The sequence below is a fragment of the Prinia subflava genome, chromosome 2 (assembly GCF_021018805.1).
Source record: "Prinia subflava isolate CZ2003 ecotype Zambia chromosome 2, Cam_Psub_1.2, whole genome shotgun sequence".
Taxonomy (NCBI): domain Eukaryota; kingdom Metazoa; phylum Chordata; class Aves; order Passeriformes; family Cisticolidae; genus Prinia; species Prinia subflava.
In genome coordinates this window covers 94,433,708-94,461,606 of record NC_086248.1, presented here as the reverse complement: position 1 = coordinate 94,461,606, position 27,899 = coordinate 94,433,708, and the positions used below count along the sequence as shown (strand labels likewise).

Here is a 27,899-nt window from a genome sequence, read left to right as displayed (position 1 = left end):
AACCTATTTCTTGAAAGCTCCAGACCACACCACAAAAGTGAAGAGCTTATCTGCAGACACCACCACTACTATGGCAAATCTGCCTCTAGAGGGCATTGCAAGCTAAATGTTTTCCCTGACAACATTGAGAACATCTTGGATCAGCCCAGAAGGCAGTTCTTAAATTACCTAAATTAAGAGATTTTGCTGTATTTACAACATCAGCTATGTAGCAGTTAAACAAACTACTGGGCAGCAATACTGAAGGATCTTTAATGCTGAGTAATAGCAGATATTTTTGGTTACCAGACACTTTCTAATACACCTGAAGCATCTCAGGATGAGACAGGTTGTGAGCCAATTTTTGCTCATAGCTGTTCCTTTTTCATGCGTTTGCCTGCATTTTTCTACAAGCCCTGCCATCCCCACAGGTGGTTGAATCCAAGGATCATTGGTCATTAGCAAGGAGGTGCAAAGAGGCTTTGAATGCTTAGCACCTGGCATGTAGGCCAGTGCATCCCACACAAATCAAATAACATTTTGATTTGATTCTCTCAAGATCTATGATCTATAAAAATTGCTCAGATATAAGTGCCATCAAAGTATTGTGTTCCAGGATTTTGTATGTAAGACAAAATATCTAAGTGACACATCATGAGATGCTCTCAGAGTAAGCTGGTAGGACAGGCTCTTCCCAGTTTTCTGAAGGTCTTTTAAGCCTCTGCAGACATGCAGTAGGAAAAATCCAAACAGTTTTTTTTTCTCCTTTGTAGATGTGAACTAAATCAGTTCAAATTACAAAAACTACTTTTCTGCTGCTGAAATCAAGAAACATTCTTGTCTTGGTGCATGCTGAAGGCCATATTTTGTTACTGCAGAAAACAGCAATCACATCCTTTACTAGAGTTTGGCTATGGATGTTTTACTATGCACATTTATTCAACTACAAATAACTAAAATACATCCTTCTTTTTCCAAAGATTGATATTTATCTATTTCCTATCATCACAGTGATTGTTTTTGATTTTACTGCTGGGAGAGTTGTGGTAAATGTCATAGCCAACTACATTTCTAAGAGGCTACAAGTCTTACAGACTCTTTGAGGTCCAGGAGTCCCTTACAAATTTTCAGAGTGCTCAGGTCATTTCTTGGTGCCTTATTTCCCTGTGCCATTCTGTGTGTTAAGATTTTTGTACTGTGAGAATAGATTTTATTGTCTCCTACAAGACAGAAATGTCTTTTCTGAAGTACATAGCACAGTATAAAGCAACGATTTTATTAATGAGGAAAACCCAGAGTATATAAAATGTTAAAAATACAATAGTCAAATATACCAGAAAATGAAATCTGATAATTAAAGCAGAAGGATAAACTATATCAGGAAGAAAGTTATACAAGAGTAAAGTAAAACTACTTACACAATCAGTATTCATATTGACAGTTGGTTACACAATGATATAATCGAAATTCTTCCTGTCTTGTTCATTATATTACTGCAGTGAATAGAAATATCAAAGCTTTAGATTTAACTGGCTTTAGTTAAAATTGTAAGTTTGCCACATGCAAACATTTTCATTTAAGCAAGACAGAAAAACAAAATTGTCCTGCTAGAATAATTATCAAATGGTTTGTGTAAATGTAAATGAGTAAGTGCTGAATGTATTGAATGAGAAATAAAAGGATTTTGGGATTATACTGTGGCCACACAAAATAATTTGGATGCTATATGCCCATGAATGACATAAATTCTGTTTGAACTCCAGATAAAGAAAATTGGATTCCCTGTGAAATATAATTTGCAAAAGATGCCCAAAATCCAAACCTCACAGGTAATATGTTTGCTGCTTTATTAATTTTGTGGATATTTATTTATCTAATATAATAAACAGACCTGATTTTGTGTAAGAATGTTTCTGGTTATCCACTGAGAAACAGAAAAGTTTTGGGGGTTTTTTGGTAAGAGGAGGGAAGGTGTGTGTGTATGAAACAATTCCAGCTGGAAGTGTTGGGTTTAACCTCCCTCTGTTCTCTGGCCCCTCAGCCAGAGCACTCCCACCCTGCAGTACAGGCTGTGGGGGAGGCTTTGCTTTGTCCTGGGGTCAGAGATGCTGAAAGGAAGAAAGAGAAAGAAAGATTAATCTGATAAAGGCATTGCCGTTTCTAATCGGACTGATGGGAAACTGTGGTATGAAGTTAAAGAGGTAACACAGGGTGAATTACTGTGATGAACTACCTGAAAGATGAAGCAATCAAATAGATAGCTCCCACATATAAAAATTACTGTCCCATCTTTATTCATCAACAGTTTTGCAAAAATGTCTCATGTTCAATCCCTTCCAGGAACAACTAAAGCACTCTCATACATTGGATAATATTAAATCTTACCTGGGAAACTCAGCCACTAGCTGCGTCCTGCTTCCCAGACTTAATTTCTCCTAACAGAAATAAACTTTTTAAAGCTTGAAAATAACAAACTCCAAAAAGTAATACCAGTACAGCCCAGGGCCTGCTCTTGCAACCTGCTGGAATGGAGTTGGAAAGGTTTTCACTCTGGTGTGTGGTAGCAGTAAAATTTTTCACATGGCCTATCAGGTGAAAACCTACAGAAGGGAAATTTCTGACTGCTAGTTTATAGAATCAGAAAATGGCTAGGGTTGCAAGGGACCTTAAAAACTGTCCAGATCCAATGTCCATGCAATGAGCAGGCACACCTTCCACTAGACCAGGTACAGAAAGTATTCATACAAACTGACATTGAGGTTTTCTTCACATTTATAGGGGCCAGAAGAATCACATTAAAAAAAGCTAGTAATATAAAAGCCTACCACTGATTAACAGATAAGCAGATATATTTGATTCAAATATAGTCAAACAATAGGAAAAGCAAATACGGTATCATGGGAAATGCAGCATAAAACTCATGTAAAGATTCTCTCACATGATGTTAAGAACTAGCTTATAATCTGATCTTTAGATATGCTGAGATCTTCCCATAATGCTGAATTCTTTGAGCCTTTTGAAGTGGATGGGTTCTGAGGATAGTCAATATTTTGCAGGACTGCTTGCTAATGAACAGCATCAGTTCAGAGGAAACAAGCATCAGTTTTATGTCATCAAATATGTTCTTCTGACCAAGCATGACACAATTTTGTACTCACAGCACACGGGATAGGAATAAATGCACAGGTACTGATAAAGAAAATGAAATGGAAATAGAAAAACTGACCTAATAATAAGGTATATATGTTTTCAGAACTCTATTTTATTCACAACTGAAGTTCTTTCACCCACAGAAATGCAAACAGGATTTTAAATGCCTGTCCTGTACTTCTGAAGTCATGGGTCAATCAAGGATATCTAACACTGAAGATGATGAACAATAGTGAGGAACCAGATACATTTATAGTTTTGAGGGAAAAAAAGAGATATAAATTTTACACTTTTTTTCTTTTTTAGTGTTAATGTCACTTACAAAAGTGTAATAAATAAATGTGATTCTGAGGATTTTACTCGATGACTCTGGTTTTGTAACCTAAATTATTTGTACTAAATAAAATACAGCATTTCCAGAAATAACTTCCATAAGATAATACTTTTTTTAAAAATAATTAATTTTGATAAATCTTGGAAGTCATACTGCCTAAAGTTCAAGTGAAATCAATTAAAATTACTTCAGACACAGTATACATCAAAAAAAAGAGTATTTTATGGGACATTCAGTCAACATGCTGCTGTGTATTTGCTGAAATACACTTATTGACTACTTTTTATGTGTCTTATGGTTTGTAGTTTCCAGGACAATTACACCATTTGACCAGTGCTGGAATAAGTTTTTCCAAACTTTTCAAAGAGAACAATCGATGAAAACAGTGTTTCAAAGTCCTAAAGAAAAGAGAGACAAAAAAATTATGTTAGGCTTAAATGGGCTTGCCTTTTTTAATACTTTAGAGTTCTAAATATTGTCTTCTAGTTACATTTTATTATATAAGATAAAATTCAAATCTTGCAAAATAGTGAATATTAAATATACATTTTTATATTATATGAATATTACCTTGAAGACAAGCAAAAGAATACATTTAATTGAAAACAAACATGTATTTCAAACTGTCAGCAACTATAAGAACTGCAAAAATTTCCTGCTCTAGAAACTACATTTTATAGTCTTTGGCAAATCATGGTATACAGAAATTTATTTTCCTCCCTGGCAACCAGGCAGGTTAAAGAAAGCGCAATAGCCTTGCTATATTTCAACTTTTCTACCCTGGTTAACATTGAAATATAGGCACTGAAAAACCTCCATAAGAAATGATAAAAAAAAATTAATACATATTAAATAAGTACTACTGGCAAGAAATTGATTAAGAGAAGCAGGGTGATTCCTGAACATGTTTTTTTCCCTGGTTATAAGCAGTATCTTACTCATTATATTCAATTTTTTAAATGCAAATGCTTAAAAATCTAAATTGAATAAGAGAAACACAAGTGAAGCTGTGCCTTAAAAGTACAATGTTAATTCAGTCAACAAACAAGAAAGTAAAACAAACTAAGTGTTCTAAACCATATTTTGATTTGTCTACTTGTTACTAAATACTCATGATAAATGATTAGCAGGTCCATAATATTTAAGATCAAGGTTTTAAACCTTTCTTAATAATTTTTTTTAACCTGAAGTACTGAGGCTAGTATTACAATAGGAAATACTTAGTTTGCATTGAAATGGTTTTTGCTTTTAGACAGTAAAAAGCTTTCTAGGATCTGATGATTTTATTTTTAAGAAGTTGGTCTGAATACTTTGTACTGTTTTCTATTGCTAACAAGTAGCTCTGTGGAAGTGGACGAAACTGAAACATCTTCATGGAATGTGTAAGGCCATGACTGAATGAAAGCGAAAAGTTTTATCTTTTCAATGCATTTTCCAATTTGAAAGGTTTCATTTTCTCTTTAAAAGAGAATAAAAAACCTTTTTTTTTTTTTTTTAATGACATGAAAGAGAATTATCATTCCCTGGACAATTTGGATTTAGCTACTTCACAGACCACAGTTCACCTGTATCTTTATCAACAGAGCACCTCTGACTTCTAGTAAGCTTCATGCAAACACTCACTGGGTCCATCTGCATTTCATCTGCACTGCATGTTGCCAAACTGAGACCATAACATTTCTTATGTCTCAAACTTAAAATTGTTTACTAAGGTTCCTCCAAAACTGTGGTCCATAAATCTTAAAATTGTGAGGTAGGCATACATTCAAAATTAAATAATCCATGTATGATGTCAAAGTGAGCACTATCCCATTCCTAAATGATTCACAAGATTTACTTTTTAATGTTTTTCTATGCCTTGTAAGGGCCAATTTCTTATTCAACCGAAACAGCCTATTTGCATATTTTCATATTAAACTTTTAGAATGGCACAATATTCTAATTTTCAGTGTCTGTTCAGTATCACAAGCACCTTGTTACCATAGGAAAAGTTGTCCAAATAATTATTATAATAAATATTATAGTCTCTCCAACACAACTGCAAATGGTTTCTTTCTAAAGTGAAGCTAGTTATATTTAATTCAGTAAATTACCCAGACTGATTCCGTTCACGGGAACAGAAAAATCAACAAATGAGCTCTATTTGCTGAGAGAGCAAGCAGATAATCCAGGAGTAATTTGGGATTATGCAGTAATTCAGAGTAGAACCTGTTATCCATTATTTTTAAACAGAAAGTATGTTATTAATGAACATTCAGGACAGTTACGTACGGCTTAACAAACGTGAACAGTTTAACAAGGGGTAAATTTGGGTGAGGCAGGGAAATCGGTGAAACCTGTGCACCCCCCATACCAGGATAAAATCAGGAATGGGAAGGCTGGGCATTGCAGAGATCTTCATTTGCTGGAGCAGACGGCTTTTGCTATTAGGATTCCTGGCCAAACAAAAACAATTGGCTGCCAAAATTAGCTCCTTGGGACGATTTAGGAGTCTTTGAAGTGAACAGTGTTTTTGAGCTGGAACTAAGCCCAGGTCCAGCTTCAAACTCAAATCAAAATGACAAAGAGGAAATTTTTGTACCACACGCCCCCTCAGTGTAAGATTACTTTGGTTTGGCAGCTGTACTGTTTATCTTGTTATTTAAAACTATTCCACTAGATACTCACAATTGAGCATTTAAGCAACTGGCTCTGATTATGACGACAGCAGTTATGTTTGACCAGACTTAGGAAACATTACAGAGTCTGATGGATAAATAAAAGCATGCTGGCTTTAAAGTTACATTAATTAAAGAATTTTAGAATGTATAGTAGGTAAAAATTGCATACGTGTATATAAAATATAAATAACTTTTTGGGAAATAGATCTTGCTTCTATTTCTTCTGTATTTGAAGACAAAGATTTTTATCAGATTTCTACAGAGAGATAAAGTAAGGCCTGAAAACACCATCTGGCCTTGCAAGATCTACCTCACAGCATAAAGGGAGAGGAATTGGGAGCCAGGTTCTCACATCCATCTAATGTAATGGAGAAATGGCCACTCAAAACATGCAGGAAAGCACAATGATCTCATGATCATTGAGATCAATGATCTCAAAAAGCTCATTGACTCCGATAGGAATCATCTTGAATTTAAGATGCTTGCTACATAGCATAGAAGTTATGAAGTTATGTAAATAATCTTTTTGAAGAACATAGGTTGTGAGTGGAGAAAAACAGGCTTCTTCAAAATTATTTTCACCATCAGTTTCTCTCTGTTGGTAGCTAGAATGAATAGACTTACAAATATGAATTCACACATATTGGTGAGCTTGACCCTATAGTTTTGTACTCTCGGGACCACAGGAGCATGGAGCTGAGCTTTATGGAATTTTTCCACAATGCATTCTTAAATCATGCCATATAATTCTCAGCATCAGAGACCTGTAATTCTCAGCACTGAGACATACTTCGGAATTCCCAAACAAAGTTACTATAATGTTTCCCTTTCAAACTTGTCCGGCTTTGACTCCTTTAACTCTAGTAAACTGTAAGTGACTCAAGTTCGACTGACAGAGCTTAAGAAGACCTGTGGACCCTTTCAATATATCTGACTACTTGAGCTTGTGAGCTCATCAGTTTGAAACAATGGAGTCAAAAAAGGTGGCATAAAGCCACCAAAGATTTGTCTCAATCAGCACTCTGATGTCATAGATTGGACTTGCCAAATGGTAACATAGTCTATATTTGGAATGTTATTAAAGCAAATTCCAAAGACATTTTTCATCTGACTATGCAGACTTACATAAATACAGATCACGTACAAATGCTGGCAAGTGAACAAGACCTTGTAGACCTTCATATTGGTTTGGAGGCCTTTGAAAATGACTTCTGTGATATTCTAGAAACAAATTTGTACGAACAATATTCTTTCCAAGCAATTTTGAGAGTACTGTACAATATCCCCTAATATAAAAATGCAGTTCGAAATGAGATAGGAATTATAATCGAGTATCTTCTTGGAAATTTAATGAAGTAGAAAGTCAGCTGCCTCAGACCAAAGCAAGAACAGACAAACAGCAGTAGCATATCTGCTCTAAGATTTTAAGGCCAGAGAGCACTATTATTACCATTTATTCTCAGCTCCTGCATACACACTTCATGGTTATTTCATGTATCAAATCTCTCAAGTCCATAATAATTATGAAACTGTTAAGCATGCGATAAACCTGGAACAATAACTCACATTATCTGATTTACAGGATAGAACAGTCTTTCCTTTCTCTGTAATGACAAAACTTGAGTTTGCTGAATAAGTAGAGATTTGGTTGCATGAATTAATGCGAGAATAAATTTTTGTCAGGTTGTACCAATATAGATTTCCTTCATGGGTTTGTAGAAGCAACACGCACAGACCTTTCCAATATAAATTGTATAATGAAAAGCATTCTCTGAAATGTAAGGCGTTCCATCAATAGCAGATATTCAGAGCAGTGACTCCTCTTCTGAGTCAATCAAAAAATACCAAAGACAGTGAATAAATGCATTATGTCAACCATGGCACCATGTGCTGTGTAAAGGGTAAACCAATCCATGAAAAGTTTGTATCTCAGAAAAACTCTCTTGTAATGCTGGAATTGTATCTGTTGCTCCTATAGAGATTAGGCCTCTTCTGTTCTTCTCCTCCTATTGGGCCTCTTCTGTTCTTCTCTTTATAGAACACCTATTCTGAATGTAAATTCTGTTAGGAATTAATGGCAGAAGGAATAACTGAAAAATGAGCACAGCTGCTGGAATCATAATTCTATCTTCATGCCACTGAGTAGTAAAACCAGGAAACAATACTTTGAAACCAATATCCACAGATACCAAGACCTTAGAGGCTGCAGTGGGAAATTCTACACAAATGTCCCTGCAGCAGGTATGTTCTTAGTGTAGGGTGAGCCACTGAGCAACCTTGCTTTTCCACAAACCCAGGAGATATCCCATTTGCACAGCTCCTTTGGAAACCAGGCAGTACTGCCAAGTGTCACTACAGAGCTCTAACCCACAACCCCACCTGTTTAACACTAAGTGATCATATTTAAGTGTTTCCTATGACCCTAATGCTTGTAATAGTAAAATTAAAATTTTAAATTGGGCTGTCATAGTAAGTCTCCTGACCTGTTAATAGCCACCAAGGTCTCTAACAAGGAAGCAAACTAGAAACAGCAACTGTTAGACAAGTAAAATGTTGATCCAGCTAACTTTTATTCTCAGCAAATTTATCAATACTGGTTAACAATACTTCCAACTAGTACAGGGCCTTCTGACATGACAAAATGAGTGTAACAACCCATTCTGTCAATACAACACAAATGTCATTTCAAGTGCTCAAAACCCACTAAGCTACCCTAAAAAAGATTGATTTATCTGCTCCAGTGTTTCTTTGGGGCAAACTTTTCTCACAACTGAAACCAATTAGTGGGCCTGGCACTTGTAGTGCAAAATGTAGGTCAGCATCAAGTAATAAAAAAGTATTGACTTTTCTCTGTCTGTAAGCAGCATGAAAGGGGTGCCATGGCCTTGTCGTATATGAAAAGAGCTCCATTAATTTCACTTATTTCAACCAGGGCTGTCAAATACTAATGCTTCTATTGCACTTTTCACACAAAGTACATTGACACCAATCCTGGCCTCAGTGTAACAAGTTTACAATATTTCAGTCAGTGAAAGGGGTACTATAATTTTTAATTCCCTCTTGTACATTTAGTCTCTTTAAGCAGCACTGCTTATAAGACTTACTAAGAGATATGAGCTGGGATATTAATAATGGCTTCACACTTCCCATGGGCAAGAGAAGCTATTTCTTGGGCACAGCTTCAACAGCTAATTAGCCATAAAGTTCAGGACACAGTTGTTTGGCATAACTCTGTTTTTGTGGCTGGTGGGCACAGACTGCCAATTTTACTTTATACTGTGGAGAAAAAAAAAAAAAAAAAAGACAAAATCTAGGAAGAGGTCTTCCATGACTTAAGGCTATAAAATTGAAAAGCTAATGTGTTAACCAATTGGGTCAACCAGCCCCTTCAAATAAGAGATAATAACAAAAGCTTGGATCATGCCTTAGGGACTGGATCTCATTGTGTCAGCACAGAGGTATCGACTCCCAGGGAAAAGCGTGCCTAATCAGAGTTCCCTGACCCACAGCTGCCAAGTGACCACTGCTGTGATGAACGGGGTAGAATTGCACCTTTCTCTATTCAGCTTACCAACATATGCAGTGGAGGAGAAGGAGGAACTAATATTTACCTCCTCCTTCAAACTGTCTACTAGTGCTACCAATTTGAATACCTCTATATTTTGTTCTTTCTGGTAGAAGCAATAAAGTTCTCATGGAAGTACAGGATATTTTATGAGCTTCTCCATATTGTGGATAGACACAACAGAGGTCAAACTGACTCAAAATGTTATGATCCTGTTTCCCTCTATTCTCTGCAATTTGCCTTCTAAACTGACTTTTCTTTTTTCCAAGTGAAGTTTATGGTTCTTGTTGACAAGCTTGAGGGCTCTGAGTGTGATGTCTAACTCACTCCCTAATTACCTCCTCCAAATGCAAACATCACCACCAACAATAAAACTCTTTGATTTAAAAAGACTGTGTGACTATGGTAGAAGGCAATTTTCTACTTGCTTTAATGACTTTGTAAGTCTTACCCTTTGAATCAACTTGCTATTAGATCTTAAAATAAAATGATATTGTATAGCCATCATAAAAGGCAACTTTATAACCTTCTGTGTTACACTTACATCAGGCAAGTTTTTTTCTATTTGTTAGTTTTAGTCTTTTATTGACATTATGATAATGTGTTGTAAAAAAGAATCCGGAAATTATGTTCACAGTAGGAAATTTAACAACACTATTTTAATATCCTATCTTCCAAACAGAAAGAGAAAACATTAATTGCTACTTAATTTATGTAACAAATATTTCATTAATTTTACACTTAATTTTTCATGGATATTTATAGCTATCACTGACTCTTGCATGTTTTATCTTTTATGAATTAAAAAAGAGGAAGCCAAACTCAAACAGCGCTTGCTAGAAATTATGAAAGATTTCTAATGATGGCTCATGAGTTTGAAAAACCACTGACTTGAAAATCACATAGGTTTAGATACTTTCTGTGTGATGGGTCGAATATGAGCAGCACAGCCATGTGTGCTCCCCTGGGACAGCCTAACATGGAAATTATAACTCCAGTCCTCCCTTGCTAGAGTATTTGGAGAAGGAAATGTTCTGCTACTCATCTGTGCTCACTGAAGTTTCCTTTCATAGCTCAACAGCTACACTGTGCTAATTTGCGCTTTGGAGGTATTTGGAGCAAACTGACACAAAAATCAAGCTCTAAAACTTCTTGTCCTCATCTGTGCAAAATAGGAGAGGATGTGTTCTAGGCTTGAAAAGAGCCTATTTTAACTCCTGCTTGGTTAGAAGCAGTTTGGACAAAGGAACAAAAGCATATCCCCTTTCATAGCTGCACAGATTAAGCTATGACATGACAGAAAATAATGGTGCTCTTCAGAACACAATAGTTTGAGCCACTGTACAAGGAAAGCAAAACTATTCCTAAAAGAGTAAGATATTCTGGGATAGCTGTGTTCATTAAGGATTATGAATATGTCAATCCTTACTGCCCTTTCTCACAAACAAAGGCAAATTATCTCTGGGCTTCGATGAAAGTTTTGCAAGGAAGCACAAAGGAAAAAAGGGGAAGGATTTGGTCCAGTAAATTACTTTTTCCTGTATGTATTGCCTCTGCAAAATTAACCTGGGATTTGAAACTAGGCTGTATTTTTTGTCATGTGTAATATAACCAGCAATGGAGATTTGTGGTCCAAAATTTGCATTGGTTACATTTATGTACTACACTGCAGTCATTGTGGCTGCCCAAGGGGAAGGAAGTGTGGAATTCCCAACTGTACCCTCTACATTCATTTATTCCATTTATTAATGATCTGCAAGCCAAGGCACTGTCTGGTCCTTCTTCTCAAACATGGACTAGCTTTACAATGCTTTAGAAAGAAATACATTCTCCTGTATAAATAACTGTTCAGTTAATTAATTTCTTTATGTGTATAAAGCTAATCTATGGAAGAAGAATAAGTCACCTTGATGTAGACACTTTTTCAGGTACTTTTAGACCTGTTCAGAGTCAGTACCAATCTTACAAGTATAGTCTGCCACACAGAGTTACAGTGCATGCTGTACCATACTTTAGACAATGTTACGAAACATCACCCAAATTCTACTCTGAATGTCTGTATATGAACCAAAATTGCCAAATACTCTATTTTTTTCAACTACGTAGCCTTTTTTTTACAAGTAAATTAAATTAAGAAACCAATGTGAATTTCTCCGCAAGCTATTTCATACTTGGATACCCTTGAACTTTACTGAATCTGGGCTAAAAAACAAATGTGCCATTGAAATAGTTCAGTAAGTATTCAGAATCCCAAGAGGTGTTTATTTGCTATTGTCATGCAAATATCTACCTCTTACAGTATATTTTAACAACATATTTTTGAAGAGGGTAGTACAAGTTCATCTTAATCTATTTAAGATCTATAAATAACATTGTCAAGAATGAAAACACAATAATGGGAAATATATAACCCTTTAAAGGCATTATTAAATCTGAGGTGGAGCCTAATACTACATTCCTGTGTACAAAAAACACCACAGACTTAAAAAGAATCTGATAAAAAAAGTAAAGGACATATTTTTAGGATAGTACTTGTATTTTTAAACCAGCTTCTTGTCCTGTCCATCACACACACTCTGCTAGCAACTACTGCATGAGAAACTATTGCATTTAGGGATAAATATCTTGAATTTGGCCATTTGTAATCTGCCCCCTTCATTGTCTAATCTGTTCAACTACCACATTCTCTTTCCAGCTGAAAATAAACCAGTGCCAAGTGCTCACTGCCAAGACAAAGTCAGAACCACTTTTAACCTGCTAGACTAAAGCCAGAAAATGTTTAATCTGCCAAGATAAAGTTGTAACTAACTTGCCAAAACCATCCCACCAGGAGTTAAGGAGGAAAAATTCTGAGTTGAAATCCTCAACTGAAAATATTTTTTCTCTATTTTGGCTTCTGATATGCAGCAAAACCAGTACTCTAGTTAGATTTCATCTGGTTTTACATGGTTCTGGATGACACTTTCCAACTTGATTGTTTTCTGTGATGAAATTACTAGATATGCAGATCAAAGGAGAACAGTGGATGATGCTGTCTGGCTGAGCTTTAACAAGGCTTTCAACACATTTTCCCAGAGAATCCTTTTAACCAAGCTGTAAATTATAGTCTAGATGCACAGACTAAAAGATGTAATAGCTGCCTGGAATCTGAGGTTCAAAGGGTAGCAGTGAATGGTTTCTCCTCAACTGGAACTGGGTACCAATGTATTTCCTCAGGTGCTGTCTTGGGGCCTATCTTAATATCTTCCCCAATGACCTGGAGGTGGAGATGGAATGCCTTCTCCTCAGGTTCCTGGATTACACCAAAGTAATGGGTACCACGGAGACATTTCAGGGCTGTCACTCAGAGGGATGCAGACATGCTGGAGAAATGGCCTGACAGAACCTTACAAAACAAAGGATGGACGGATGCACCTGGCACAGGCTCACCCCAGAGCAAAGCAGGCTGGAGGCTGACAGGCTGGGCAGCAGCTCTGCAGAAGAGGACCTGATGATCCTTGTGGGCAACTGGCTAAACATGAGTCAGTGATGTGTCCTAGCACTGATGAAAGCTAAAGAGAAAACCAGCTTTCCTCTTCCAGAAATACTAGCTACCTTCCAAAGAGATGAAATGATCAAACAGGAATATTTTCCCATTTTACAGGCAGCTTACTTTGCAGATTGGCTAACATTAGAGAAACCACTCATCTCCCATCCAGTGTTTACAAATGCTCTCATTGATCAATAAAATGGGAACAAAAGCTTTTACACTAATACCTATTGTTATTTTTTCTGTCTCTCTACTCATATGTGTCATGTTTTCAGTGGCACTTTTTCTTCTGTGCAAATCCACCGGTTCTTTGACACAGTTCAGGAATAGCATCAGCTACAGTGATTACTCACTCAGGTGCCACAGATTTGTTTTGCACTGGCATGAAGTTAGTTCTGACAAACTTGCTGATTAGAAGCTTTGGGGAGAAGAACAGCTGGTATTTGTAGCCAAACATTGTTACAGATTCAACACTGTTCAGAAAAATTATATGGATTATACTTATTAGCACAAATTTTAAAAATAGATTGCTGAGCAATTCAAAAACTAAAACCATGCTGCATTGGTTCTGATATGAATATATGTTATGTGTATACTAAATGCAAAAACTTGTGCAGTGATATTCTATGTTAGTGCATAAACAAAAGTTTATTTCACTTTTTAGCTGGATAACTTGTGAACTAAATTCAACACTCCACTGGCACTTTGAGGAAAGAATTTAGCCTGAGACTTTAACATCTATGCCTTTAATGTCCATACAGACCTCTCAACCTACAGCTGAGTATGATTATATCTTATAAATGAAGAGGAACTGGGAATTTTTACAATGTTTTATATGCTAATTTATTCATTGACAGTGTCATAGCAATATAAGTCATACTGTAAAGTTTCCCATACTTCTCTGAGGACTTCAGATTTGAACTGAAGTGTGAAAATTCTTTAAATAGCAACACATTTTGGTCTTCCTTTTGCCAAAGGCTTGGGGCCCTGCAAGAACTACAAATCATGCCAAACTCCTGGAGTGATATATGGAGGACCACAATCCACTAGGAAATAAGCTAAGACGAAGCCATTCATTTCATTTAGGTCTTTCAGTGGGATTTGAACCATCCAACCCACAAACCATGTCTCATGAGATTGCAGTGTACATCCAGCCCACAGTAATCATGATTCATATACATATATGAGTATATGCTTTATTGCTACCTTTAGCTGGATTAAAAGCAATATATCAAATTTTATATTTCTTCTTTTATTAGCTTTCTAGCACTTGATCAGCTGATAGAGGCAATAGTGAAATGTTTTTTTATAAACTGGAGTTTTTAAGTCCTGTCCTGAGAATGCAATATTTCAAAAAATAGCCTAAGCTTTGGGGAAAAAACCAATTACAGAAACAGCATTAAAAATGCCAAGCACTGGGCAGAAGCAATTCTGGATCAGTTTAAAAAAGTGATTGATGAAACTCTAATCTGAGCTGAAGGAACAGTTTCACGACAAGCTGTGACCATTCCACACACTTCATTAGCTGCCATAATTAGCCTGGTGTTTCAATTTGTTAGAACTGGTGGGGACAATTTTACTCAGAATGCAAACATCAAAAAACAGGGTGCCTCAGACTTCAGAAGAGGCTGATGAGAAGCTTTTCTAGTCTCTGTTAACTAAAAGATTAATTACAGCTGATGGGAGGCTGTACTCTGATTGTCACTCTGTCTATGTGCATTACTTTTAGCATTAGAAGAAAGACGTGGTTGACACTACACTGCTCAATCAAGCAGCTTTGCATTAGTGCACAAGGTCTGTTAATATGCAATGTTTTTATTGTTTCTCTTTTTTCCCTTCCCCCCGCCCCCCCCAAGTTTGAGGCTCTCATACCTAACAAGTTATTCTTTAAAAGAGCAGGGTGTTTGGTTGGTAATGATAAGCACTTATCATATATGCTGCCATTCCTTCACATGACTACAGGTGAGAAACCTTGACATGTCTCAAAGCTACAAGCTGGGAATATTTTTAGTTCCCATTATCACAGTCAAGATGTAAATTCCTTCTCAAATATTCTCATCATGGAAAACAAAATCAATACAGTTGTGAAACTGGTACTGTGCTTCAATCTTTGTACCCTACTCCTCTATGTCAGGTGTGGTAATGCTCTACACATTAACTCACCAAAGCTTGTAAGGTTATTCATATGAAAGTGAAGTTTGAATTTGAAGTGTAAATGTGAGTACTGAATAATTCCATAATTTTCATTCTAGAACACTGACACACGGCAAATCACCTATTCATAAAAGCATTCCTTTTGTGGATATGCCTTTCACTTTCCCTACAAGTATTATGCTGAGATCAAAAACCTGTAAGAGAAGAAATAATATAGTTTATCGTGGTGGAACATCCTTTTAACCTGAGTTTTTAAAGGGCACGTTGAAAACAGCTCTTCATTGCATTAAATGAATAAACACCGACGTGTACTCCAAAGTGAATATCATATCGTGATTTAAAATGGGGCAAATGAGTCCAGAATTGATTAATATGAATTCTGAAGAAAGAAGAAGTAGAAACTTACATCAAACCATTAAGACAATAAGCAGTCTGTACTACTTTCCATCCCTCGTTCATTCCAACATAACTGCACAAAGCTTTTACTGTGGTTTTTCCTATTCAAGGAATGTAGGTTACTCTAAAATCTATTCTTCTACACTGAAGTCCTACTGCTCCGAGATTAATGTACTTTTGCTCTCTGGAGAGAGCATCAAAACAAACAAAAACCCCACAAACTTACAGCCTTTCTTTCAACTTGGGCTCATACCTGGCATAATATCTTAGAACACCTACATGTGCTATTAGCATTTAAATTAAAAAACTATACAATCGTAATGTGTCAGGGTAGCAAAATCTCTAATTCAGACATCATTTCAGGATGCAACAGTCTGCAGTCCTAAGTGAACCTGTTGCAAGAAAGTCATCAAAATATGTGTCTCTGATCTTAGACTTCAATTTTGCAAACTCATCAGCAATGTACATTTAAAGATGAGATTAAAAACGTCTATTTTTCTGAGAAAATAGGTAACACCATTTTTCCTAGAACATTCTGTCAGAATGCCATGTATTTACATATTGATTATATTCATGATGGGCTGGATCCTTACCTGATGCCAATTAGCCCAGCTCCATGTAAATATCTCAATTATGCTAGGGCTGAGCACCAGCTCTCAAACCTGCAGTTTTAAACAGTTGTATGGCCCATGTAATTCTCAGAGGATTTTGGAAAGCTTTCAGTTACTTTAATTTCAACTCTATTTAACAACCACAAACAAGGTCTTGGTGAGTATTATCAAATAATAAGTAGCATGCTTTTGCAGATAAGTTCCATAAAGAATTTTAAGTGACTTCAAAATACAGCCTTTTTAATTCAATATTGTGGCAAATTGAATTAGGTTGAAATACATTATGTTTGACATACATGTAAAAAAATCTACTTAATTCCAAGAATACTGAACAGTCTATCCAAAACTGCTATGAAAAGGCAAGGCCATTGATTTCCCAATTTAGGGTATGGATTTCAAATTTCAACAACCAAAATCATATCCAAATAGTCAACGCTTAAAACCAAGATAAACAAATTAAGTGTAACTCCAGTATCTACTATTTCTAGATTAGCTGATTTTTTTGCAATTTAAAGCTGTGCTACAAGTTACTGCAATGTACACTAAGCACATATTGAAGGAATTGGGCAAGATACTCTATTTCTAAAGTGTTTCTGATTAAAGAAGAGGCTTTAAAATGTTTAAGCAATGTGTACAATGGGAATTATTTAGAAAGCCTAAACATACATACATCTCACTCACAGAAACACTGGCTAAAGTTAACTCTTACTAGAAAAGCAAGGTTTTCTTTTATACTGCTAAGATGCAAGTTACATTATTAAATGAGGAAGGTAGGCAAAGCAAGACATTTATCATCCAACAGACAAATGACAGAGGATTGCTAGTTAGACAGTATAATAAGTGCCATCTAATTTTCTCTTGCGAATCAATTTATTCTTCAAAGCCTTGGATCATCATCAAGGGACTGCATTTTCCCGCTGAGAAATTACAGAAGTGAAAATCAGGTTTTATAAAATATTCAACTAGTTGCCCACAAACCCTTACAAATAACCAATAGAATGGATTTGATTAGACGAGTGGTGACAGTATCTCTTCTTACGCAAATAATTGGATGGTTTGACTCAGACACTACTTTGTAGCATTACTTCAAAATCAGACCCTGTGACTCACAAGTAACCACTAGAAAGTTTTTTCAGCCTCCAAGTTACCCACAGATTCTTTTCTGCATTTAGCTGAACATTAGCCAAGGGTAAATTTTGCATGTTTTAATTTTCTTCACATTGTTTACCATCTTTCTATGACCAAGAAAATAATTTGAAAGCTCAGTGATAGCTAATAATAATTATATATCAAACGTAGCATTTTTCAAAAGCAACTCAACAGTGGTGACCTTAAGGATTTTGTCAAAGGAAACAATCTACAGCTCAAGAATCTTTCCAGTGGGAGCACTGAAAGTTATCTTCATAACAAAATGTAATTCTGTAAAGAAAACACAGTCATAAGAAACCTGGAAAGATCATTATGTAAACTGTAAGAAGTGGGAACTGAAATTTTCTTTCCTGGAAAACAAAATGGGTGCATCTTACAATAAGAGATATTTCATTCTAGTCTTGTGAATGAGAGGTAATGTCTGGTGTTCCCATTTTTGGACATGTCACACTCCTGCTTTCCTTAATACCTTTCCTTCTCTACAGTACATTAAGATATATTTACAAAAAAAAAAAAAAGGAGAGAGAAAAAAAAGCGATCATAAGTAGAAGATGCAAAAGTGATTTAGGATACTTTTTGTTACCAATTTTCAGAGACCACTTGCTTTTTAAGTTGTTCTGTGATATTAAATTGGGCAACACTCCTTTTCTGTTCTATCTAATCAGGTAGCCAAACACCTGAGCTACAAGGATCTCACAGCTCTGAATAGTAATGCTCTTGAGGGAATCAACCTATGTGGAGGCAGGGAATCACTCAGCTTGATTTTCATGTGAAGATGCAGCAGCATCCTGACTCCAGGTGGTTCTTCTGAGAGTAGAAAATATATTTTACAGTGTAGAACAGACAGACTTTTCATAAATAGTGCAGTATATATTGTTGTTGGACCAGATCTTTGGATTCAAATGATTTGGTTTGGTGCAGGAGTCAGGATGACAAAAAAAAAAGTGAGAGAAAGCAGTGTTTTGTTGGAAGCAGATAGTTGATAACTCAGACTAAGGGTCCACTTGGAGCATCTGAATAGATACACCAAGTCATGCCAGCAGTAATAACCATGCAGGAGCCATGTCGTGGGCCGGGATTGCTGGAGTGCATCCCACTTTGGCAACAACCCGTATCATCCCTGACATGGCTCATGAGGAAACCAGGAATGGAATAAGCAAACTCTTTCAGCCCATCTAATAATTCCCTTCTGGCTGACACATTATGTAAGATCTGTATTGCCTAGGAAAAAACACTGAGGTGGGAATGGAGAACTAGGAATATGATATTCCAAATGTGTGCTAACAGTTCTCATGTACATCAGTAACTTCTGCCAGAAAGCACACTGCAAAATATGGCCTTTCAAGTTTTAATAGGTCATAAAGCTGACAGTTCCGATGCACATTCATTAGCCAGTATCACACCGTACTGGAAAATGTTCTTGGAGAATCTTTTTTCCTAAATGAAATGAAAACAAGCAAATTTCTTTGATAAAAATGAAGTCACAGTCTGAGCAAGAAAGAATTTAAAACTTCACACAGGTCATACCTATGCTCTCAAGACAAATCATGGGAAGGTTAGAAAAACGAAGTTAAGGTGGAATTTAAGTAAATTTCAGTATAGTCAGGGCTGGAAAAGCACATATAGTGTATCAAAAATTCTGCTTCATAATGACATCATCCACTAGGCATGACTGTTTTATGTGTTGGCCCAACAAGAGATAAAACTAATTTTCAAACAGAAAAAATCTCGTTCCCCTTCTACAAGAATTTTTTCTGTTTTCTCTGTTAACCCAGATTGAAAATCTGTCAGCTCTTGGACAAAGAAGCAAATCTATGTCTAGTGTAAAGCAGTGAAACTATACTTTTCAAAATACTTAAGCTGTAACATTCTTTATATAAATTCTGGCATGGAATATATACTCATACTTGTTTTTATCTGTTATGTATGTCATCATTTAATTAAATACTTCTGCAACTTTGTGCAATCACAGTTGAAGGCAATCACTGTTCAACAAAATTGACTGAAGCTGTTGATTGTGCCTTTATCTACACTGGCTGAATCTGAGCCTGTAATTCTCTGCCTCTGGTGACAAAGATGGAAGTGATATAATTTATATATGGAATAACTATTGCCTGCTCTAATGGCTACACAGTACAGTGAGAAAATGCCAGCAGTGTTGACTGCAGCCCTGCTTCCATTGCTCCACCAGAAGTAGAATTGTGTTGGTGGTGAATTATAAAGGCTATTTTTCCTAGCCCAGGCAAGGCCATCATAATCAGAATTATTTGAAGTTGATATTTGATTAACACTGGCATTACTCTGTAAGTGATTTCCACTAGACAACATCTAATTATTTAGTAATTTCCATTATTAATGGAATGAAAGAATTCAAAACAAACATCTAGAATTACTGTTTTGCAGGAAGCTCATAAACATCAATTCATAGATGTAGAAATCTTACTAAAATTATATCAAGCTGGCCTGTTGAACTCGCAAGGCATATTTTATCCCAATCAATGCATAAAAGTAAAATTATCTATAACTAAGGCATGTTTCTCTGCTGTACAGTTCAGCTGTAATGATCCCCACACTCGCACATCAATTATGATAATCATAATCACGGTCGTTAAGCTGAATGTTCATTATTATCAGGATGCTGGTGACAGCAGATTCAATCATCGGGTGCAATGGGCAGGCAGTCACAGTCCCACCCAAGTTTCTGCAGACAGCGTTGTGCCACATTAAATCTACGATGTGTTCCACATCCCACTCCATTCCAAAAGCTGTAGACGGTAAAGGTCAACTTTATGTTCTGTGCAATATGCTTAGTTTCTCTAAATTAATTCTTTGCAGTACTGGGTATTTTTATGCTTTGTAGATAATAAAATCCTGTTTAGGGCCAAAATGCCTGTGCAAATAACGAAACTGTGATTCAGTTGTACTGTAATTCACCTATAATAAGGCATCAGAGGGAAGAATCTATCAGAATGGAACATCTTTAACTATCACTTCCTGAATTTTACAAATAAGAAAACATTAAATGCTGTCATTAAAGTCAGTTTTGTAAAATGCATATGCAAACTAATTCCAATACCGATTAAAGACTGTAAGCTATCATTTCTGCCTCAGCAAATATGAACATATGTGAGTGTTTTGACAGCTGAAAGACTATAGTTAGCATATTTGATCCCTTGACTGTCCATCTACATTGGAACCTATCATTGTAGATTAAATTCCTAGAGACTAGTAAATTTTTTATATTGAAACTTCTCATATTAATTCTATCAAAGGTATTCCAATGTATTTAGATAGATAATGTAAAACTTAAAATATGTAAGCATTTTTATGTATTATACTGATACACTGAGTAAACAAACTAGATTCAGTTTCACCAAAGGTATAGTATTTCCATTCCTTGTTTATTTATAATGAAGAATTAGAACAGAACACTTTTTCCCTTAACTCAAACTTCTTTGAAATGTAAATGAAGTGAGATAAAAATTTTAAGATTATAACTAGATGAAAAAAAGAACTACTAACTTTTCCTCACATAGAAATGGTAATTATTATGTTTAGAGGAAGTCTATGCTAATACCCTTTCATTTTCCAGAAGAAATGTAACAAGGTAATATTTTTCATTGTTGTTCATTTTGCTTCAAAAGTAATTATATAATTTACATACTAATCTTTTTGTGACTTGAATTAAATTGCATAGTAATAAACACATGAAAACCTCAGGAAAATACAACTAGGACATGTTCGTGCACACACACACACACACACAAACACAAAGAAACTTTTTGTATTTAATATTTTAAAAAGCCTGCTAATATCAGCTAACATCAAACAATACCTCAGCAGCTCAGTTGGGTCACTGATCCACTGACCACTGACTTGACTCCTTGGAAGAACTTATACAGTCTTACCAGCAACAATACAAAAAACTTGTTAGACTGTCAGAAACTGAATAGAGATCATGGCAGTGTTATCAGCTATTCAGGTTGTAATAGAGGTTGCATCCACAAAAATATAACCTTGTAGTAAACTTAAAGGAGGGTTGTGTTCAGCAGACAAACTATTAAGCAAAAATTCATTTTGTTCTGAGTATTTTTACATGCCCTTTAGTCCTGTGAGTCATCAAAACAGGTAATTCTGTTCATAGGACTGATATATTTAAAGTTCTCATAAAGTTTAGAAATAAGAAAGTGACACAGAGTTCTATCAAATTTAACAGTTAGGAAAGTATGACCTCACACCTGCCTATAGGCCTTTTTCCATTAAATTGCCATGAGGAGCTTGAGGTTTTGTGGTTCTTATTGGGTTTTTTTCTGATAATAATGACCCATTAAAGCAGTAGGTATGTCATAAATAGCCCTTTTCTCCTCTTATCTCTCTGCTGGGGTAAGCGGCTCCTAATGGAAGCTTCATATTGATTTAGAATAGGGGTTGGAAGGCTCTGTGTCATGTTGGGTTAATGCATACAGCTATTCACCTCCTGAGATTTAGGTTGATATCTCTCCAAGATTACAAGTGAAGTGAGTTTTGTTAGCTAAGCCCATAGTTTGTATATGTGTGATATGATATACAGTATAAATACTTTAAGATTTTTGATATCATCATCTAAACCTGAGCAAGAACTGCTAAGAACTGGAAAACCATGTCTTTACAGGACAAGAGGAGTACCAGAAATAAGACATTTAGGTCCTTTTTATTTATTATACTTATGCTGTGGGACTTGAGCCAGTCATATCTTCCACTCCTTGCTTTTGAAAGACAAATTCAGATATCTTTGTTTGATTGTTGATGTTTTATTTGCAAGGTGATATAAATAATGCATGTTGAAATGCCAAAATTATAATCTGAGCTCATTTTTAAACCTCAAAGTTTTGAGGAAAAATACTTTTAAAATATTCCTTCTCAAACTAAGATTCCTTGGAATTTGCTGTATATTTATAAAGGTTAAACTGTTTTCACGGAAATAATTTATCATGTCTTACAAAATCCCAGAACTGTTTAGGTAGGAATAGACCTCTTGAGATCACCCTCTACAGCCATCCTACTCAGCTAGAGGAGAGTGCCTAGACCATGGATATATCCAAGCATAAAGATTCAACTACCTCTTTGGGCAACCTGTGCCAGTGCTCTGCCACCCTCACAGAAAAGGGAAAACGTATTTTCTTGTGTTCAGATGGAGTTTCATGCACTTCACTTGTGTTCATTGACTCTTATCCTGTCACTGGACACTATGGAGTCTGACAGAAGTTTGGGGTCCTTTCTTCCTTCACTCTTATCAGGTATTTATGCACTTTAATGAGATCTCCCCTGTGCCTTCTCCAGACACAAGTGTTCCAGCTGTCTCAGTCTCTCCTACAAAAGATGCTCCAGTCCCCTAACTACATTGGTAGAGAGTGCAGCACAGAGCCAAAGTCCATTATCCTTTTTGTACTCAGAAATTTTGAAGTGATTAAGGTACCTAATACAAATAGAAGTAATGCAGACACTGCACAAACTTGTGTTTGGAGAAAAATTACCTCTTGCAGCACAACAAAAGAAGACATATATGAGATGCTCCTGACAAAGCAGGCAATTTAACGAGGCCTTCTTAAAATAAAAAAACCAGCTATTCACTAGTTTTAAGATTTTTCCAGATAATATAAGCAGTAAAAGATTGTATTGTTTTAATCAGATTTTGCTACAATTTCCTGAAGGTTTATCTTAATGTGTAAGAGTAAATACACAACCTCTCTTAAATCAGAAAAGGCAATACAAACAGAATGAAACTTAGCAAAATGCATATAACCGAAGCTTTACCTAATCAGGGTCTTAATCTTGATCTTGTAGAACCAACAGGTGTTGAATTTCCTCAACCTGAATTTACCAGAGAGTCAAGGAAATCTCGCATCTTATCACAGCTCTATGTGATTTTATAACATGCTGGAAAGAATCCCATTGGATTGCATGATCTCTGGATCATACTGAAATTCACCTAGTTCTAACAAAACAGCAATCTAAAAAAGTAAATAAATCCTTGATTTTTGCAGTGACTTACCTTTTCTGCTATCCACTTCTTAGGATATACTTCTCTGAAATATTTAGTTCCATAAGCTTGTTGGCCATATTTGCCTGACTTACAAAGTGATGGTTCATACTTCTCATAATTTTTATGATATGAAGAAAATGGCAGAAATCTGAAATTCAAGAATATTTTAAAATCAGTTATGCTCTTCTCTAGATGCCACAGGACTGATGTAAATCAGTGCTGCAGGAGATGACATGGAGACATGTTCCTGATATTTTTCACCACCTTCTTAATGTTTCCCCTCAGTACTGTGAGAGGATTACTGCAACTTCTCCTGCAGCTTCTTTCAGATTAAATTTAGAGCAAAGAGATCTTGAGTTTCAACAGGATAAAATGAAGACTTTGTGCACAAGGATCTAACTTGGTTCTCTTGCATTAGTAGATTATTACTTTGTCTGCATCTGCACTAACAGTTGGTGGGATGTGCGGGACGATCAGGGTTCCCTTTGCTGGAGATGGATGCTGATACCTCAGGTCCTGGCAGTGCAGGCCTGAGCCAGCTGCCAGTGGCAGGCACTCCCCATGCCCGAGATCACCTCTGGAGACAGGCATCCTTTGGCATGCCACAACCAAAGCTAAATAAACCGTATTCTCATCAAACAGAACACAAACTTGCACATATTGGTAAACCACAAAACAGAGAAATTGCTTCTTCAGAATTCACAGACTGTGTACTGTACTCTTGAGTTATAATTATGTCCTAATTAGCAATCTTTTTGAGCCAGGTTCTTTCATTTTTGGTCATAATGATGATGGAGTTGCTGCTTACATAGCACCAGTGAGCAGTGAAGCTCCAGCTACCTGCTGGCAGGGTTTTTCAGACGGATGTCCCTAACTGTCATGGACAACCACAGGGTTTTTGGGTAGGTTCCACAGAAAACTGTGTGAAGGAAGGTGAAAAACATCTTGTATATAGAAGATCTGCAAGGCACACTACAAACACCTCTTAGTTCCACCTATTTCAGTTTGCAGGAGAATCATAAGAGCAAACAAGTACATTTGACTATAAAGTAAAACACTGGGAATTAAGTTTATCATCACTGGCATTCTGAAAAAATCAACTCATGTACTTAATTCTAGAAGTGCAGGAAAAAATATTACTCATTAAAATTAGAACAATATGCTTCAGAAGTCTAAAACATCACTTTTAAATAACATGACAAGAAGTGTAGTTAATTAGAACCCTTTCTTACCTGAAAGTTTTTCAGAACCCACAGTCCCTATAAGAGTTAGGTAAACTCCCCAAAATTTTGATAAAAAAGAGGATTAAAATACTCTTCTTTGTCTCTCAGCTGATACAGCTGTAGAAAATTATTTATTTTGACTGATTTATCATCAATTGTATAAGTGTATTTTTAAATTATTTTTCTTTCTTTCCATCTCATAAAAATAAATGGTTTTAGAATCTTTCCAGCTATATCAACTTCTATCATGTGCCACAAAAAAATGTCATGCAAAGCCAGTGAAAGGAAAACTCTGAGTTAGCAGACTTTTAAATAATAAAAAGCTATAGTAGCATGTGTATACCCATGGGAAAGGACACCCTCACACAAGACAGATTAGGGTACTTGTAATGCTAATTTGCACATGGGATGGACATCACACACACACAAAAATTAATGTGGCCCCAGTGTCCCAGAGAATACATCGAAGGTGCTGTGAGCCGGCTGCTCCACTTGCAGTTTTTATCACTTCTGAATTGCATTTTAATAGTACATTTTTCTTTTGTTCAGACATGAAAGAAAATTGGCTTTCTCAGGGGATTGGATAGCTGAGAAGACAAGGCTTGCATTTTTGGGATTTGCCCATATATGCACAGAATTTAGTTGAGCCTGAGCATTCATAATTTAATATGAACACCATGTCTGTAAAATTTATACACAAAATGATTTAAAAAATCTTGAGAAAAGAAGAGGTAAATTATTATAGTTTTCTTAAAAAAAATCTACATAGAGGTTTTGATTTTACTGTGGATCAGTTAATCTTTGTTTTTTTGGCAAACAAATTCTCAGAGTAATGTAGGTTCTACTATGATTCCAAAAGAAAAAAAACCCAAACAAACCAAAATAACACCTTGAGACACAACTAGCAGTATCTTCTTTTAAATTAAAGAACAGAATGATAATAGGGTATATAGGTATCAAGTAGAAGCTTTTTCTTCTGTTTACAGTTCTGCTCTCAGAGTCAGGGGGCAGATCCTTGAAGTGATGACACACTAGCTACAAGAAAGGATCACATGATTGTAAATTCATTGTCTGCTCAAAGTAAGTGAGAATTTTCATTATGTGAATAAGTAATTAAAAGAATTATAACAATTTTTCATGTTAAGTAGGGTAACCAAATTCATGGGAGTAAAACAAAAATCATTATATCTCTCCAATAATAATAGCAAGAAGTAATAGCACTGCAAAACACTTCAGTTATGCTATTATGTTCTGCAGCTCTTTGTATACACCTGACACAGCATTTCCCAAAATTAATAACTGTGCTCTGAAAGTGACAGAAGAGAGTGACAGAAGAAGAAAATTAAATTCAGACAATAGTAGGATACCATTACCAACTGTACAAGTTTAGATTTCAAAATATTCACTCATTTTCCCTACATCGAGGTTTCAATTTTTCCTTGTGATTTAAGTGTAAATTCAGAAATTCTTAAAGGTCTTCAGTAAACATGACAGAGACAGAAGTACCAATCAACGGAGAATTAAATTCTGTATTGATGTTTTATTGTGCTATAAGACAAAGTCATATAAGCTGAGACTTCCCAAAAGATGATTTAATGGAAGGTGAACTTTCCCTAAATAAATATATTGAAAAATGAAAAATTATTTAATATCAGCCTGAATGAGAGATATGCCAGAGAATACATTCAAAACGGGGTAAGGGTTGGAACCAAAAATGGGAAACTACAAATGGCAGTATTACTCATACATAACCTGAGAAGGACCAGGACCAAGGCTGGCTGTCTCACTGGAGTTGAAGGCCAGCTGCACTGCTGCCAGGGCCCTGCTTCATTGAAGCTAATTAGCCTAAAAAGACCTAGAAGCCTTTGCTTAGTAGCCAAACCAGGACCTGACAGCTGCTAGAAGTATTTAAGTTTCAAAGACACCACAGATATTTGTTGCTAACAAAAATAAAAATTGTTTTGTCTCTCATCCTGTCCTGGACCTTCCCTCTACTATTAATTTCATCTTTCTAATCCTTTTCCCCCTCACACATTTATACTCCTCCTCCATGATTTTTGTTCCTGCATTCCTCATCTACCATTTCTTGCCTTTAGTCTTTCCCTTTCATTGCAATCTCTCTCAGTATTTTGGCAGGAGATGGAAGAGACCTTTTAGATGCTGAAGGTTTTCCAGTTGGGGTGACAGACATGACAGAAGCAGGAGCAGGCACTGATTTCTGGTGTCTGGGGCAGTGTGAGAGGAGCACAGCAGCACAAGCAGGAAGGAGAATTTCCCAGGTCCATCACTGACTGCTGGGCAGCAGTGTCCCAATGCTATGTGGTACTTACCAATAGGACACAGGACAGAGGAAGTGACTTTTTATTGAGATTTAAATGACAATGAAAAACCAGAGTGGTCCCTCAGTGTGTTCTCCGAACCTGCCCAAGAAGCAAAATCCCAGCAGTCTAGTGGAGCAAGTGGGTAAACCTGATCCCAGAAATGCTCCAAAACATACCCAGGCTTCTGAGAAAGGACTGCCAGATCTGCTGCTGGACTGCCACATGTGCTGCACTGCCAGGGCACAGTAAGCAGTATAAAACCCCCAGTGCTGCTTATGTGGCTTTCCAAACTTTCATATTTGTATGTACTGTTCATTTTTGTAATTTAGTAGGAAAAATGCCAGCAAAATACTCTATGACATTGTTAAATTTTTATCTAAAGTGGTTTTATAGAATAGCAATTCAATTCCTTGTTGTCTTGATTTAATTCAAATAAGACAATTTTATCTCACTTTGAAGAACTCCATGAACAATTAGCTCCAAACAAGCTATGCTTCTCTATCAGGAATCTGTGAATATTTTATCTTCTTTTTATTTCTTTAATAAAACATGACATTAATTTTAAGCTTTCAAATTTGGATTATACCTGAAGTAATTTTTTCATCAAATCCAATCTTTTCACTTGGGGAACAAAGAAGGAAGGATAATAGTTTTCCATAGCAAAACAACTGCAGCAGGGCAGATATTATTTAGTTTATAATGCATGTATATTAAAATCAAAATGTTAGATACAAGAACAAAGATGGAATATTTTATTTAACACATCTAGTGACATCTTTAGTGCACTGTTTTTCACCATGAGAAGC

The 27,899-nt window shown here is 36.0% G+C and overlaps 1 protein-coding gene across 2 annotated transcripts in view; it reads right to left on the bottom strand.

Moving 5' to 3' along the window:
* Positions 1 to 1,227: 1,227 nt before the first annotated feature.
* SPATA17 (spermatogenesis associated 17) overlaps positions 1,228 to 27,899 on the bottom strand; it is an 88,533-nt gene continuing 61,861 nt past the window's right edge. For both annotated transcript variants that reach the window (XM_063391056.1, XM_063391058.1), the window contains 2 exons: positions 23,559 to 23,697; positions 1,228 to 3,861 (listed from right to left, as the gene is read on the bottom strand). In XM_063391056.1, coding sequence (XP_063247126.1) covers positions 3,781 to 3,861; positions 23,559 to 23,697 — 220 coding nt within the window. In that variant the 3' untranslated portion in view covers positions 1,228 to 3,780. The remainder of the gene's footprint in view (positions 3,862 to 23,558; positions 23,698 to 27,899) is intronic.